At 37.8% G+C, this 16,214-nt stretch overlaps 3 protein-coding genes across 3 annotated transcripts in view; 1 reads left to right on the top strand and 2 right to left on the bottom strand.

Moving 5' to 3' along the window:
- Nucleotides 1-8,654, bottom strand: part of LOC135073471 (protein kinase C-binding protein NELL1-like) — a 52,025-nt gene extending 43,371 nt beyond the window's left edge. Inside the window, exon 1 of the mRNA XM_063967654.1 lies at nt 8,565-8,654. Coding sequence (XP_063823724.1) covers nt 8,565-8,628 — 64 coding nt within the window. The 5' untranslated portion in view covers nt 8,629-8,654. The remainder of the gene's footprint in view (nt 1-8,564) is intronic.
- Nucleotides 1-16,214, bottom strand: part of LOC135073114 (THAP domain-containing protein 5-like) — a 205,032-nt gene that overhangs the window by 103,822 nt on the left and 84,996 nt on the right. The gene's annotated exons all lie outside the window — the stretch shown is intronic.
- LOC135073074 (beta-alanine-activating enzyme) lies at nt 11,477-16,214 on the top strand. The gene is made up of 6 exons (XM_063967089.1): nt 11,477-11,920; nt 12,011-12,840; nt 12,982-13,852; nt 14,050-14,365; nt 15,242-15,505; nt 15,738-16,214. The coding sequence occupies exons 1-6, from the start codon at nt 11,691-11,693 to the stop codon at nt 16,122-16,124; spliced, it is 2,898 nt and encodes a 965-aa protein (XP_063823159.1). The 5' UTR covers nt 11,477-11,690; the 3' UTR covers nt 16,125-16,214.

The raw sequence follows: 16,214 nt of genomic DNA, 5'->3' as shown, positions 1-16,214 counted from the left end.
GTAGCCCTTATTGTGGTTTGTGGTATTCATGTGTGGTCGCGAGGGGCGGGTGATCGATACCCACGAGCGATAACGCGTGCGAAGTCGCGGGCCGCGGCGTAGCGCGTCGCATGGCAACCGTGACGTCACACCATCAAAATCGCTTCCCATGTAGTAATCCCAAAATTAATTAATTCAAAAGAAAGATTACGGGTATTATTTATTATGGGATAACCAACGGGAAGACAGCATCATTTTATTTAACGAGGAAAGTTTCCCGAGTCCCAGAAATGAAAAAAATAGATAAAAAAGGAGATTTCATACATTTCTAATATTTAATTTAAAATGCCCGCATAATTATTAAAATACTCATAAACACTTTAACCCAATTGGAGGTAAAATGGTTACAGAATAACATAGAAAAGCGCCGCGCCGGTTAAAAGGCTCTTTATAGATAACAAGCCGATCAAAAAGCAATGCAATTGTTAGCGTACACAAGCACTGGCAGGTAAAAACTAGGCTTTTAAAAAGAATTTCAGTGTGGCCGTGAAACGAGGTCAAACTAGATTTAGTGGGAGCACCGCATTGCGCCCAATGCGACACTCTGCAATCTCCGCACGCCGCCTTATCTCAAACAACTTCAATAGAATTTGATTTTGAAGATGAACGAGCAAACTCTATTGTGCCCCAATCACCCAAAACTAGGTAACGTCCATGTTATTTAACGTTCGCCGATTATAATCCAATAGTTTCCAATTTATTACGTAAACTATGTTTAAATACTCATACTTGAAACAATTGAGAGCCTCAAACATATGGGACACCAAACCGCGAGCTTTCGTTTGCCGGGTAAGTGTTCTTACCACGTCATGTTATAAAGCAACATAAATACAGAAATCCTAATAATATTACAATAATTTTGCCTTTTCAAATGCTCTACTTTAAGATATGACTCAATCGCCAATGTAAAATTAACATTGACAAAAAGAATTTCGTAAAAATATTTGTTAATAAATTCGCTAGATTACTGAATATCCTAAGAATTTTTGCTCAGTACCAATTTAGTTAATGTATGCTGACGTTGAACGTAGCATTGGTAGCTACAATTTCAAAGTAGACTGAATCCACATAGTAGTTCCGTATGGCGCCCGTTTATTCAAATAAGCTGTGAATTAATAGCCAAGTAAATCATGTCACCGATAACTGATGGATTTTAAATAAAACGCCGCGTTTGACGCCATGAAGGATTTTTCATGGAAATCGAATGGAAAACGCCAGCGCCCGCTTATGTATAATTTATAGAAATTTATAGACAGGTTCGCTAAACTAATCAATGTCACTGCCAAGGTCTGTAGAGGACAGAGGTACCTGTTTTTAGCTGTGGAATACATCGGGAATTTTCAGGACATTTACGAGTTCCGAAGTCGTTTTAAAGTGTCAATAAACTAACAAAACTTATCTCTTACTCAACATAATAAGCAAATTGGAATCACCCCTCTAGATACATATAGGCATTGGTTGGTAGAGCTCACATTAGTGATACTGTAGTAGGCCTAGGATGCGCGCCGGGATAGCTTTTATCGACGTCAAAATGTATGGGAAAAATCGATATAATGGCGTAATAACCGCTTATCGCGGCGCGCATCTTAGGCCTACAGGTTTCAATAATTTTTAAGATATTTGTTAACCCTACTAATACTTATATTAACCCGAAACACACATTCTTGGAAACAAGACCTGAATAAATGAGGCGTGTCTTCAGGTGTATTACCATCTTACTCGTGTATCTAATTTCCCCCGGGCATTGTTAGGCGCTGAGAAGCGGCCTAGTAGGTACGCTGCTCCAGAGATTAATGTCTTACCTACGTTATTTTAGGTTATGTTAAAGTAAGACTTTTATTAAATTCCGAGTACATTGATTTGGGAAATACGAGTACCTACAACATTGTTTAGTAACTTTTTAATCACATAAAATCGTACGGGAATTTTAATTTACTATTGTTTCAGGATAACTGTCCAAATATCCTTGTATTTTCGTAAAATAAGGTTTTCCCACAAAAAGTGTAATCGATAGCAGTCAGCGCTTGTTACTGTTTGATTGATTACCAAATTCCAAGTTGGGTGACCCATATTAAAGTTTAAGGGCCGTGTCAAGTTTGTTGTACCTGCATAATTATGTCGACAAAGGAAATGAAAAAGTTCCGACTACCGAAATTGGGTTATGGCAACATTAATAAAACATTGCAATAACTCGAATCCAATTCCATGAGTTACGGACGACAGTATTTCAAATTACATAAATGTATATATTTTGCAACAAAAGTATTTAATTTAATGTGCTATAGCGATGGTACCGATGTGATTTCAAAAAAGTTTCGCTGTGTAACGAGCCGAAAACGATGTGCCCCTGAAAGTTTCCGTTAAAGTAAAAGTTTCGCGGACTGGATCTCTGCAGAATAATTTAGTAGATACCTCAAGCCAATTTGTACATTGGAAACTCACACTTGGCTTAGTTTCAGGGGCTGAAAGACATTTATAAAGCTTTATTTTCTGGAGCATAAAATACTATAATATTAAATGTTATTCTGCGTTTGAGCCAACTTATTTCAATAAATGTACCTATTATCTATATTAGGCAAAATGATAAGAATAAAAATCTAGAAGCCTGTCAGTTTTGTTTGTGTGATAGATTCGAAAATAATGTAAATTGTATCTTGAGTATTTCATTGACAATTTCCTGTGAATAAAATAAAACAACGCTAGTAAGGTCACAAGAAATGAATTCTGAACATTTTAAAACGAATAAATATGTATGTGAATAATAGACCTTTAAAACGTAAATAAGTGTAGCTTAACACCTCCAACCATTCTACTGTAAGGGATGGTTTAGAAAAGAACCAGCAATTTACGCTACGTGGGGTAGACGTTACAATGATTTACGGTAACAGAATGTATTGTCGTTTTCTGAAAATAGAAGAAAAAGTTCGCTATAATAATATCAAGCCTTTTAGCTACATATGACTAATTCGAAATGCCTTGTAGTTATTTTTTTCAGCTGATGCATCATCTGTTTTTATTGGTTATGTTTTCAAGAAATACTTGGCAACTAGCCTACTCTGGCGATAGAGGTTTTAATGCATAACTAAATTCGTCATCAAATTCGTCCGAATTTTCAAACTAGGCGAACGAAATTAAACCATAAAACTGCCCTGAAACTGATAACTGATATTGTGAAACGACTCCAGATAAGCTCAAAACTGTGATTGGTTGGATTTTTAATAGGTAGTATTAAGCCAATAATATCAGGCTTCAATCTACTCTTGTAGATTCAGATTCATACTTTTAAGAGATTTGATAATACGGGAGATAGTTTGAAAATGTTACGAGAGCTGAAATACTTTCACCGTAAAGCCTAGCAGTTAGCACCCGCGTGCCAGTGCGCAGGGCGGCACGCGATCTCCATTACCCTTTGCTTTATTACTCCATATCGCTTCGCACGAACGATGAACTTCTTAGATCTCACTTTCTTACTTTTTAACTTAACATTTCTGACGACATGCTAGCAGCATATTTCATAATTTAATCGCGAAGTCTCGATCTTTTCAAAGTTGTCTGGTATAATAATAGGTAAACCAGACAACTTTCAAGATAGCAATCTGATAGTTAAGTGGCTAAGAAATTAGTTAGTTTTATAACCTTTTATTTGTGCTTTGATGATTTTTCGTCAGTACTGAGTTACCAGTACCTCTAGTAGGAAAAACTTTCGAGTTCGTTTCGTTGCGTATTCAAAGTGTCATCGAAAAATTTTGTATGAAAAATTAAACAGCGCCCCCTATATTATAGCCGCCCTAGGGGGCGCTGTTTAATTTTTCATACAAAATTTTTCGATGACACTTTGAATACGCAACGAAACGAACTCGAAAGTTTTTCCTACTAGAGGTACAGTATTAAAAACTGTCTCAGAAAAAAAATACATCTACTCTTCTTTCTACATAACGCAATATTTTGCAGATTTTACGTAAACTTACAGATTTTTTTCTTATTCTCCACGTAAGTCGAAGATATAGGTCAACGTTTAATTAAACAGTTATAAACCATTATTTTATGTTTACGCGTTCAGTCAGATAATCAGGAAATAACTCCTGTTCGGATTTATTGCAGCCATAAAATATGACCAATCCGTGGGATTTAACGGCGATCAATCTTTTCAATCGATTAATTTGTACACCTACGGTGGACAAACAGTAAATAAAAAGCCGACCTAGTGCGAATTATACTCACATACAGAGAAATTCTAATATTTGTAATGTCAAAAATTAAATCAAAACCAAGTTATCAAGACTAGTCAAATCGTTTATGTTCATTTTCGAATCTCATAATTCCTCTTCATAACTTTCTCTGCAATTTCCCTGTAATCATTTTTTTATTAAAATTCGTTTTTCTTTTTCAGTTTTTGAGACTACAATTTTCCTGTAATAGGTATAGGTACATTAATAATAAGTTAGCGAGAAAATTATTTAAAAAATCTTCAACCCTTCTATTTCATCTATCCCGACTTGCAATTAACTCAAGACGAAAAAAAAAGGTAGCTTCCTAGGTTCGTTAAATAAGAAATGACATAAAAACTTTTGCATTACACGAGAAAATGATTGTCGCCAGTTTCCTTAACTTACTTTACTACGTGGTCGTCATTTAAAGAAGTTTCAAATAGTTTTATTAGTTCGTAAAGTGACAGCGCGGAGTGGTTGCCCGCACCGCCCGCACTATTGACTATGACTAGTTCGAACTTCGGCGGTGACCCCTCACTATTGATGTTTGTATTTATCTTGTACAATACCTTTTCTTCCCACGCCGGGATTTCCCAGAATATGTTTGACTGGAAAAAATATAGTATTTTCGGTCTTGTTTATTCTTTTGTATCACGTACCCGTGGGTCTGACTGGAGTGATCTTGTTATGTTTCAATATAGAGCGGTCATAAAAAACAATATTGCTTGTATACCTGTCGGGATAATTACGTTTTTCGATATAATTTGTATTTTGAATATACGATTGTTATTTGAATTCATTGTATTTAGGGTTAACTTAATATTCAGCCTTGGAATTACATTGGAATTCAAACCCTTATTATATCTAAGTATATATTGTTAGGCAGGGCTAGGGCTCTAGGGGTGTCTTAAGGAATAGGGACTCTTGGCTCACTAGGGAGTTAGTTCCCTTCCTGACCGCATATCCCGGGCACAGGAGCGGTGCCTTACAACCACTGCCTCCTCCCGCCCGTACACACATTAAATAAATTATATAATTTGATGAAGTTATTGAACTACTTAGCCGACATTTTTTAGATTCAGGTAAGTGAAGGCATTTTTTCTTCCACATTACATAGGTTTTCGATTCAGGTTCATATCTACAGTAACTTGTACAGATTTATTTACTTATAATGTAAACAATGTGCTATCTCATTGGATTATTACATTCAAACAGATTTACATGATAAGATACGTAGATACTGAAATAACAGCAACTGTTATGGTATTGTTAGTGAGAAAGAGAATATTATGGGAGATACTTATTATGCACAAATGGGATCTGACAGAAATTATCCACATTCCGTTTAAAACTCAAAGTAATGAATGATTAAAGTTAAGACAATATTTTGCCTGTTATTAAATAATAAAAAGAAAACGCTCTAAAATTTACTCTATCTTTCTAAATACTCGTAGTATTTTACTTCGAAACGCAATAAGTAATCTATATTGTAAATATTCAATATAGATTACTTATTGCAATTGCGTAAATAATTTTGCGAACTGTAGCGGACGAGGCGAATAAGATCGGCAAGACCTGGAGCGAGATCAAGCGAGAAGCTCAAGACCGAACGATATGGAGGACTGTTGTGGACGCCCTCTGCCCCATCTAGGGGACATAGGACCATAAGTCAAGTAAGTCAAGTACTGTGTACATACCTACATACATATTACAATAAGATTCTTATAAGACAGTTATATAGTAGTTTTCAGGTGTCTCGTTGGTTATTCTCTGGCCTAAATACAAATGAAGATTCGTCGTTGATATACAGTGTAGTCTAGCAATGAATAAAAGTTGTATGCTCGCGCGAAACAAAACGCTATAAAAATTCAATGAGGCCCGAGCCTTACGTAAGGCGGGCGGCCGCCCCGCAGCCCAGGGCGGGCGGATTAGGCCGAGTATTTCGCTCTAACAACTTACATTCGGTAAATCCTTAGATGTATTTTGCGCTGTGCATTACGAGGCTTAACTTGACTTGGTAAAGCAAGCTCATGTACGAATGAGATCGAGGGATATGACAGCAAATCCCCTAATAGACCTCCCTAACCGACTGCTACAAAATAACCCAGAAACTTTTATTATTATAATTGATTCGAATTGACGTTTCAAGGTCTAAATGCTTTGAACAAAACCTTGGTGTAAAAATAAAAATAGGCATTACCTTGACTTCAAACTAAACAGAATAGATATCATACAACGTATTATGAAATTCAGTAACATTTCCAATTGAATTAATACCCTATTGTCACGGAATTAACTTGTCTGCGACCCTATAACATTAGTCTGGTGATACAAAAATGAATACAAAATATTAACTGAATAATTAAAAATTGTAATAAACATTTTCAATTGTTAAAATTACTTTTGGAGTTTTCCACAACTCCTATCAAGTAAAATTTTAAAGGAGCGTGTTTAAGAGGAAATCTTGAACAGTAAATTCAAAATGTTTTCTAACAGATTATTTGATTGAATTACGAGATCAACATTTTTTTCACATAAATTATAAAATATTAATAATATCAATATTAGGTACTGTATTTAGAAACGAATGCTATTTCAACTTAAATTCAACTTACAATATCAAATCAATCGACGTACAAATGCTAGAATTCTGGTTAAATTTTCTCACTGATAGATAGCTAGATAGCTGTTCCCAACGTCAGGAGGTCTCGAAACCAAAACTAATGTAGGTAACTAATCTTTTTAACGAATGCACATTAAAATTACGAAGCATAGGGATCCTGCTAAAAGGGAAAAATTCGATTGGGTCATTGACACTTGACAAATGTACAAAGGAAGTGATACTTTCAGCCAGGGCCCGATGTCCCAGTTTGATAAAATTGCAATTTTCCCGAGCCAGCCTGCCCGGTGGGTTCGAAGAAAACCCACCGTGGAAAATATTATACAACTCGTAGTTACTACCGATATTGTATTTAGTGAACCAGATTTTTAGTTACACGCGGTAATGGCAGTGGAACAGCAGCATTAAATTAAAGCATTACATAGAAGATTTTATTTGAATAAATGAAGTGATTTTAGCTAAAATAGCTAAGAATTACTTGTAAAGAGTTATTTTGTTTAATTTTGAGCTTAGCTTGAGTAATATTATGTAATAAATCAATTTTGACCTCTTTTCGTGTTATCAACGCGTTGAAGTCTTTTTGATGAAATTGTGACCTCAGGAACAAAAACGATTTTATTGATTTTATTTAAACGATTTAGAAACTTTACCATTATGGAATATACGGCAAGATTAACCAAAATATAATATATTTATGTAAGTAGGTATGCCAGACATTCTTTGCCAGCCAACCCTTGGGCCGCAGCAAAATTATAGCAAGTACTAATAGAAATTATGTGATTATTTAATGTAGAGTTCAGAACAACTTACATACTAATGTACAATATTTTACCGAGAGCTTTCTAAAGTGTTTGGCTACATACATTTTGATTTTAATTGAAAATAAGGTAAGGTATTTAAAACAGAGCATTCTTATACAATGTGTAGCGGAAAAACTAGCGAAATCATAAATGGTGGGCATACTATTGGTTTTTTCTTATCCGTGTACGGATAAGCATCGGGGGCGTCCTCCAGATACCCTCTGGGCAGGTGTTGGTGCAGAGTGCAGCGGCCACTTCCTCGCGACAGTGGCGTGATTATGATCAATATTTACGCAGATGTGGCACTCGGCCGCCGCGTTACGTAATATCAGTTTGTTTAGCGCAAGGACGACTCCGAGATAGGCCGCGACGTAGCCTTAAAGAGGAGCAATCGCCGCACCAACACCACACCGGCGGCGCACTCTCTTTCACACTTCCAATAAATACATAATACCAACTCATAATTACGACTAATAAGGCTTATAAATACAAGCATAATTACACTAGAGACGACATGAACGCCACAAGTCTACTTACCCTAATTAATGTAACTTAATATAACACAAAACCTATCTTCAAAACACCGTGCAATACTCGCACACGTTACTACAAACTTCAAGAATCAAAGGCGCGCAGAGATCGATTATAATAATACGATTAAAACAAACTTGAACCCTAAGTCGCCGCAGCACGTAAAATACGAGGGGATCGTGGATAGAGTACACGCACGACGGTCGTTTTCTTAAAGAGGGAAGAGAGTTAACACTAAAATAGTGGAGTGGCAAGAAGTCAGCAAGGGCGGAACAGCTGATCGTGCCGGTGTCGAGCGGCGGGCGGCCGCGGCGACGGGCGCGCAGCACGGTGCTTCGGAGACGGGGTGAGCGGAGAGGTACTTACCGGCTGCGGTGGTCAGCCACCACCACCAGCAGTAGGCGGCCACTCGCGCCCGAGCGCCGGCCATCTCATCGGCAGCGCATGACACGCGCGCTCTCGCCGGCCGCCCCGGCAGACTGAACGCCGCGATCGATGTGACGGCTCTCGGACACGCACCCTCGGGCACCCCCCGCCTAGGGTTGCCATCATTTGGCCGGACATTTTACCCTAAAAGCCGGACATACCTTTTTAATAGCTAACGCGAACGTACCATGTCACGGGGGGGGGGGGGGGGTTGAATGAATTACATTACATTATTCTGTGGCTCGAGTTTCGACTGGCGCGGCAGCCACGTAAAAAGCCTAACAAAAGCCGGACAGGCCGGACAAGCCCCTAAAAAGCCAAACATGTCCGGCTAAAGCCGGACGCCTGGCAACCCTACCCCCGCCCCTCCGTTTTCCGAGTTTCCTTGGAGAGCGCGCGCGCTGCCCCGTTTTCCGGCGGATCGCTGACCGCCCCTAATTGATTGGGCCCGTTCATTTGCCGAACGTTTTAGGTCAGCATCGCCGCAGTTCTATCCTGTGTCCTGAGAACCTTGGGACGGGACCTTCGTCGTTGACCGCGCGCGGGGTACTCGATCGTAGCATACGGGATTGTAACTTGCGGAACTTAGTTTGGTTAAATGTTTAGTAAAGTTTTAGTTACGCTGATTTGAATTTAGTAGGCTCTACTTCCGGTTTAGCTGCATTTGTTTAACGTCAGTGATATAATTAAGAAGTTATTAACTGTGAGCCTAAACTTATACTCGTAACAGACTTTATTCAACTTCATGGACATTTTACAATTACAGAAAAAAGTGTCCGCTCTACATTAAAAACGTAAAAGCTATAGATGAAACATGAAATGATAAGTTATTTTCTTGAATGAAAATCAGAAAAAAAATCTAAATCACAGACTTTAAGGATCCCATACAGTTATTATAACTTTTTAATTCATTTTTCATCCTAATTTCTCATTATCCTTGCAAAAAAGAAGTTTTCATTTCATTGTTCATTTTTCTACAGTCCTCCTGTTTGTAGAGATTTTATTTCAGTTACTTTATTAAAAGCGGCAAGTTGGTGCAAGATATAGCCATAAATACATTAAGTAGAGTAAGAATAAATCAGGCTTTAACGCACCGAGGAAAGATTGATGAGGTCGCCTGCTCGCGGCGGCTGGACGTGGCCAATTAACAATACATTACTGGTTCCAAACTTAGGCTGAGTTTCACCACCTAATTTTGATCGTAACTATAACGATAACCGGTGTTTGTTGTATGGAGTTTGACAGATTTTTGCGTTTGTCAAAATTAAAGTAAGGTAGTGCAACACAGCCTTACTTTTTGTGTCTAACTTTACTGTTATCTTTTTTGGCATCCGCCACCGCACACGTGGATGATGCAATATGCTTTAATCGTTCCTAATATAGGTAGAGTTACGTACGAGTAGGTATGTTACGTAGTCGTTGCAAGGATTATCAGCGCTACGAAAGCTATGCATATTACAAAATTAGAAGTAAAGGGTAATCCTATTATAATAATAGTGCAAAAAAGTGCACTTGATATGTAGGTAGGTGGTACGTATACATCTGAGATCGTATTATTACTCGTCGGTACATTAGGTAATTTAAATGAATTGTAATTATTTCTCTTCCATGTTGGTAAATAAATAGTGGTTTGATACATCGATAAAAAAACTAACTACCTATCTAACCTTTTTTTATTTTTATTTTTTTTTCGTCATGAAAGGCCAGAAGGGCAGGGCCTACCCACTAAAAACATGACGTTGCCCTCGGTATAGATGACCCACGCTGAACTGTCCCACCAAACTCAATGACAGGGGGGCGCTACCATCGTTCAACTATATGGTTTCCAACATGGCAAAAATCTGAACCAGCGATCCGGTATTGACGGTGGCGCCCCACTGTCAATGTCATCGACAGGACAGTCCAGTATTTTGGAACTATAACCATATGAGTCGGGAACGCGGGAAATCATTATTGGCGTTTTGCCTCAAGCATTCGTCCGCGTTCCCTGCTCGGCATTCGGCTCGCTTAGTGCGCAGCCCCAAACCAAGGAAGGCGATTATTACGCCTTCAACCTCCTGCGAGCGGCACGCAGGACACGTGCTGCGCCGTCGCGGCCTCTTTAGACGCCCCCGTATCTGATGGCCGAGGCCTATCAGGAAGGGGCAGATGGAGGTCATAGAGCCTCCTTCTGTGCCCATGACGTCGGCGGCAGGCAGTGGGTGCGTCAGGTGATGCTTCCCGCTCCCTCTCCGCCGTTTCCTTCTGTGACATGAAACTATCTAACTACCTAAACGTTAACTGTTAACAGCATTGTTGTGTTCCGGCAGTTAGAGGTAAGATAGCCAGTTCCTCCGTGGTTGAGGATTCCGGAAAATCGCTTCTACCTTCGGCCTGATCGTCACATACCATCAGGTGATATAGAGTCCAAGAGCTTCCTCTTTGTGGATTTAAAAAACAATTTTTTTTTCAAGAATATTTTATTTAAATTGTTTGTAACATTAACCCTGATCTTAAGATATCTGCCTGATGAACTGAGCCTATGGACTTGAAGTCCGTGTTTATTTGTTTTATTAAGTTAACGATAACATTAACTATAAAAATAAACAAAAATCGGGTTTAATTTTTATGTTTATTTGTTTTTTTTTTTTTTCATTTCGTCAATCGTCCCAATTACTAATATCCAGAGCCATTATCTTTACCAACTTTAAAAACTTAAAATTTTGACACATTTCTGACATATGTCAAATATATCGTGTTGTGTTCTTTTTCGTTATCTTTATTAAAAGTTTGCAATAAACACGGGAAAATATCAGCTATGTTAAAATTTCCTTTGTTTGATTTAATTTTCATGATAGTGTGATAAATTAGTAATACGATTTTACGTTGTTGTTTATTATTTTGGGTGTCAAACATGTCAATCTGCTAAATGGATAAAAACTTCTATCAATTTATAATTTTAGCAGCAGTGCCAGCAGTGATATCATTTGCAGTATTATGCAGCTAATAATTTGCAATAAAAGTCATACTTCATAATCTCCTATTGATTTTATCGTGCAATAACTTAATTGTGTTCCAAAGATTCTAATGAAATTAAAGCGTGGTTATTACGATGTATTCGTACAAACTTGTGCTAAAAACCCCTCCAGCATCGCCGTGAGGCACTACGATAATGGCATCTACAAAAATTACACATACTCAGAATTATATGGAGTATGCGAGTACATATCACAAAACTTACAACAACTGAAATGTAACAAAGGCATAATTGGATTAGTATCGGAGAGGAATATCATAATACCATGCGTTATAGCTGCGTAAGTCCTTTTTGCACTAGCATTATAATTAAGTACCTAATAAAGTGTTGTAATTCTTATTAACTTCCCTGTATTTTTACAACGTTTCAGGGCCCACAAATGCTGCACAACATTCATGTTTTTGGATCCATCACAGGATATTGAAAATATCGCAAATGATGTCAAGTTTAATGTCCTCATTAAAATCCAGGAAAAAGATGCTAGTACTTCATCAGAGTTGTTTAGTAAAAAACCAGATAAAGTTGTATCAGTCTTTGATTTAGAGATAAAGTTTTATGACTTAGAGCCGCAAGCGAATAACAGACATGTTCCGGAACACTCCTTCATTGCCATGACATCCGGCAGCACCGGCGACCCCAAGCACATCCAAGTCCCCATACAGTGCATCCAGCCAAACATAGATGACTTGACCAAACTTTTCAACATTGGGCCGCAGGATATAATATATTTCTCAACACCTCTCACCTTTGACCCGTCTATGATTGAAATACTGCTCGCCTGTATGAACGGTGCCTCCCTCCTCATAGCACCAGAGAAGCCTGACATCCTTTTCCCTTCTAACAGCAACCACTCCATAACATTCTGGCAGACGACCCCATCAAAGTTCTTCCAACATTCAAATGCAGACATAAAAAATAAAATATTGAGTGCTAATTCCACTCTGAAAATATTAGCCCTTGGAGGTGAACCACTGAATGGCATCAAACGCTTGAAGGAACTGAAAGATTGGAATAATAAAACCAAGATATACACTCTTTATGGAGTCACTGAAATGTCTTGTTGGGCGTGTGCAGCTGAGCTGGACCTTAGCAGGATACTGACAGATAGAGAAGTCCCTCTAGGGAATTGCCTTTCAGAGACACAGATTCATATAGAGCATGACAATAATGCAAATAAGGATACTGGAAAAATAATATTAGGTAAGTGATTATTTATGAATTTTAGGTACATAATGGATACAATAAATATTAAGTTGTAAATTAATAAAGAATGTATATTATGAATTGCATTTCAATTACCTCAGAGACCTCTCACTCACCACCTATTGTTTCCTATTCCAGTTAGCAAATCAAGAAAATGTATAATTTTGAATAAGTCTAAAGGAAATGAAGAAGAGAACTCATTAAAATTTGTAGACACTGGAGATTTGGCAGAAGTACGAAATGGCACTATTTATTACAGGGGTCGCAAAGATGACATTGTCAAAAGATTTGGCCACAAAATTAATTTGCAATTTATAGAATCTACAATCATGCAGTGCCCAAGAGTCAAGACATGCTCCTGTGTATGGCTTCCTAAACCTTTGCTGTTAGTGGTATACTTTTCATCTGAAACTCTTTCTAGTCAAGAATTATCTGATTTTCTGAAATGCAAGCTTGATGACAAACATTGGCCTGATAAAATTGTAAGGGTGGATAATTTACCTACCAACCCTCATGGGAAGATTTCTAAACTGATCCTATCCAAAATGTATGAAAAGGTGATAAATGTGCCTCAAACAATAGATTCTCTGAAAGTGAGTTTACTGAAGGAACTGCAGGTGGTAATGAGCAGGAACTTCACATATGATGCAATTAAACATAAAGACTTCTTCTCAATTGGAGGCACTTCATTCCTGGCAGTCTCAATGTGCAACAAGCTGTCTTTGACATGCCCTCAGTTTGGTAAACTGATTTTACCATATCTGATGTCCCAGAAAAATACTATTGATGAAATAATGCAGTTAGCCCAAAAAGAGTTGTGTTTAGAAGATACTAAACCTAAAAGAAAAATGAAAAGATCCAGATCGATAGTGGAAAGTATTCAAGATAATAATTCATTTAAAAAAATAAGTCATGAGAGCTCTAGCAATCCTGTAGAATTTATAGTCTTGTGGACATATGACACTGGCAAATGTGTTGATGCTTCCCCAACACTGTTTCAAATAGGATTGTAAGTACAATTTCATTAAATTAATGTCATGTATTTTCCTATTCCGCTAGTTATAATAAAAATCTTTTACTTCGCCTCCCAAAAGATGGCGCTGCTTGTGAAATTAATCGCGGTAGCGAGTCCCGCCATCGAAATTTCGCCCTAACATACTTGATTACGTTTAAAAATGATTACTAATTTGAATTCTTTATTTACAGTAATTTGTACTCAATCGTAGGCAGTCATTCTGGGAAAATCGTTGTAATCGATGCCATATCTGGCATATTACAAGGTTTAATAACGCTGAAAGCACGTGTGGAGGCGTCTGTTTTCTGTTATTACGAGGAGTCGATGTCAACGCCATGTGGCATGGTTGGCGCATACGACGGAACCATAGTTTGTTTTGCAATTGAAAACTGCAAGGAGATATGGAAAATCAATATAAAATCAATGATAAAAAGTAAAGCCACTTGCTGTAATGGTTTGCTTTATATCGCCTCTTACGACGGTAAAATACGCTGTATTGATGTGATGGTAAGATTTTTTAATATTTAACTTACTTTTACTAAACTCCTGATTAGAATTCTGTCAAATTCTATTTTACAAATAAATTGCAACTCAGTTGCGTCAGGCGTTTTCCCTTTTGGAACTGAAAGTTATCTTTATTAGGTAAATTAATGATTTTATTTATGCCAGTAATGAAGAGTTAAAATGAATAACCACTTATGTACTTTAAAACATCGTCTACTCAATCAAGTTACTTAACTTTAATAGTTGTTAAACCTTGCGGTTGTCTGTCTGAGCGCTAATGGCACTTACTAGGAAACAAAAAATAGTTACACAAAAAATGTAAGACAGACAATTTACATTAGCATTGTAATGATTACTTCAAAGCGTAGTGCTTTGACTGCTAAAAAAGGCATTACCTAGCTTTAATGAATCTGATTCACAGGAAACATTGTTACGAGACTAAAGACGAGCGCGAACGGGTGAATTTTTTGTCGCCGTGGCAGTATTATCCGTGATAGTATATCTCTTTCTTTTACACCTTTTCAAAGAGAAAAAGAGAGGCATACTCTACAAAAGTGACCCGTGCGCGCGCGTCGTAACATTAATTCTTACGGGTTTACGGTTTACGTACAAACAGTCTTTAAAACATCCGAATATCGATATTTATTACAAAATACCTAGATACCTGATAAAGGTAGCAGGGAGGCGCTGGATACAGGCCGCTACTAACCGTGCGTTGTGGAAGTCATTGTTGGAGGCCTAGAGGTTCAGTAGTGGACGTCCTGTGGCTGAAATGATGATGACGATGAAGATGACCTAGCACCTATTCCAACTACACAAGATGCTTTGATTTGTTGTCATTTCTGTAGCTCATTAATTATTTTATACTGATTGTTTCAGAATGGAGAAATCAAAGACACTATCCAAGTGACTGATCAAGCGATATCGGCGGATCTGGTCCTCGCGAAGAAGGAGTATGTAGTCTTAGGCACTCTGTCTGGAGTCTGCGCGAGCATCCATACGCCTACCAACGCAGTGGCGTGGCGCGGCTCCCTCGGCAGCCCGGTGTTCGCCAGCCCTGTGCTATACGATAACGACAAGTACGTCGTGTTCGCCGAAGTCAACGGCGAGATACACTGCAGGACTGTGGAAAAAGGCATCAAGGTGAGCTCGTGTTAGTTTTGTGAAGCAAATGTTTCGCGTAACTCAATCTATAATGAATTAGGGTAAGTACTTGTAAAGAACTTGCTTCAAAATTAATCCCCATAACCTTGTTCATTTTTAACCCTTTAGTTAGAGCTCTATCCAATATTTGTGACCACCATATTTTGAACCTTATTCACTTATCATAAGGTCGAAAGCAATTATTTTTTATAATTATATCAATTTGTTACAGATATGGAAATATCAGGGAGCAAAAGGGAATATATTCTCATCAATATATGTGAAAGAAGTGGACAAATTAAAATGGCAAATGGTATTTGGATGTCATGACAACAAAGTGTACAGCATCAACATAAAGAACTTCCAGCCTAGTTTGCATTGGAAGGCGCAACTGACCTCTCCTGTGTACTCGACCCCCTGTGGCCTAAGTGATAAGCTGATATTGGCGGCATCCAATAATGGAAAACTATGCGTGATTGACTCGGAAAATGGCATCATTTTAGCAGAATATACCTTACCCAGTGAAACATTTTCATCCCCTGCAGTCTATGGAGACTACATATTTATTGGGTGCAGGAATGACCACCTCTACTCATTGAAATATGTCCTTAACTTATAGTCAATGGAACCTAGTCCTACATACTGTATGAAATATTTATTTATTTAAATTCCTAAGTGTAAATAAAATAATACTGACTCAAAATTAAAA

Source organism: Ostrinia nubilalis, chromosome 7, assembly GCF_963855985.1.
Source record: "Ostrinia nubilalis chromosome 7, ilOstNubi1.1, whole genome shotgun sequence".
In the NCBI taxonomy this organism is placed as follows: Eukaryota; Metazoa; Arthropoda; class Insecta; order Lepidoptera; family Crambidae; genus Ostrinia; species Ostrinia nubilalis.
This window is presented reverse-complemented; position numbering and strand designations above follow the sequence as displayed.

What these genes read in the sequence shown, in the direction of transcription:
- LOC135073074 (XM_063967089.1), top strand. Translation starts at nt 11,691, where the DNA reads ATGAAATTAAAGCGTGGTTATTACGATGTATTCGTACAAACTTGTGCT. An exon ending in ATACCATGCGTTATAGCTGC is followed by an intron (nt 11,921 to 12,010) that starts GTAAGTCCTTTT and finishes ACAACGTTTCAG; the next exon opens with GGCCCACAAATGCTGCACAA. An exon ending in TACTGGAAAAATAATATTAG is followed by an intron (nt 12,841 to 12,981) that starts GTAAGTGATTAT and finishes TTCCTATTCCAG; the next exon opens with TTAGCAAATCAAGAAAATGT.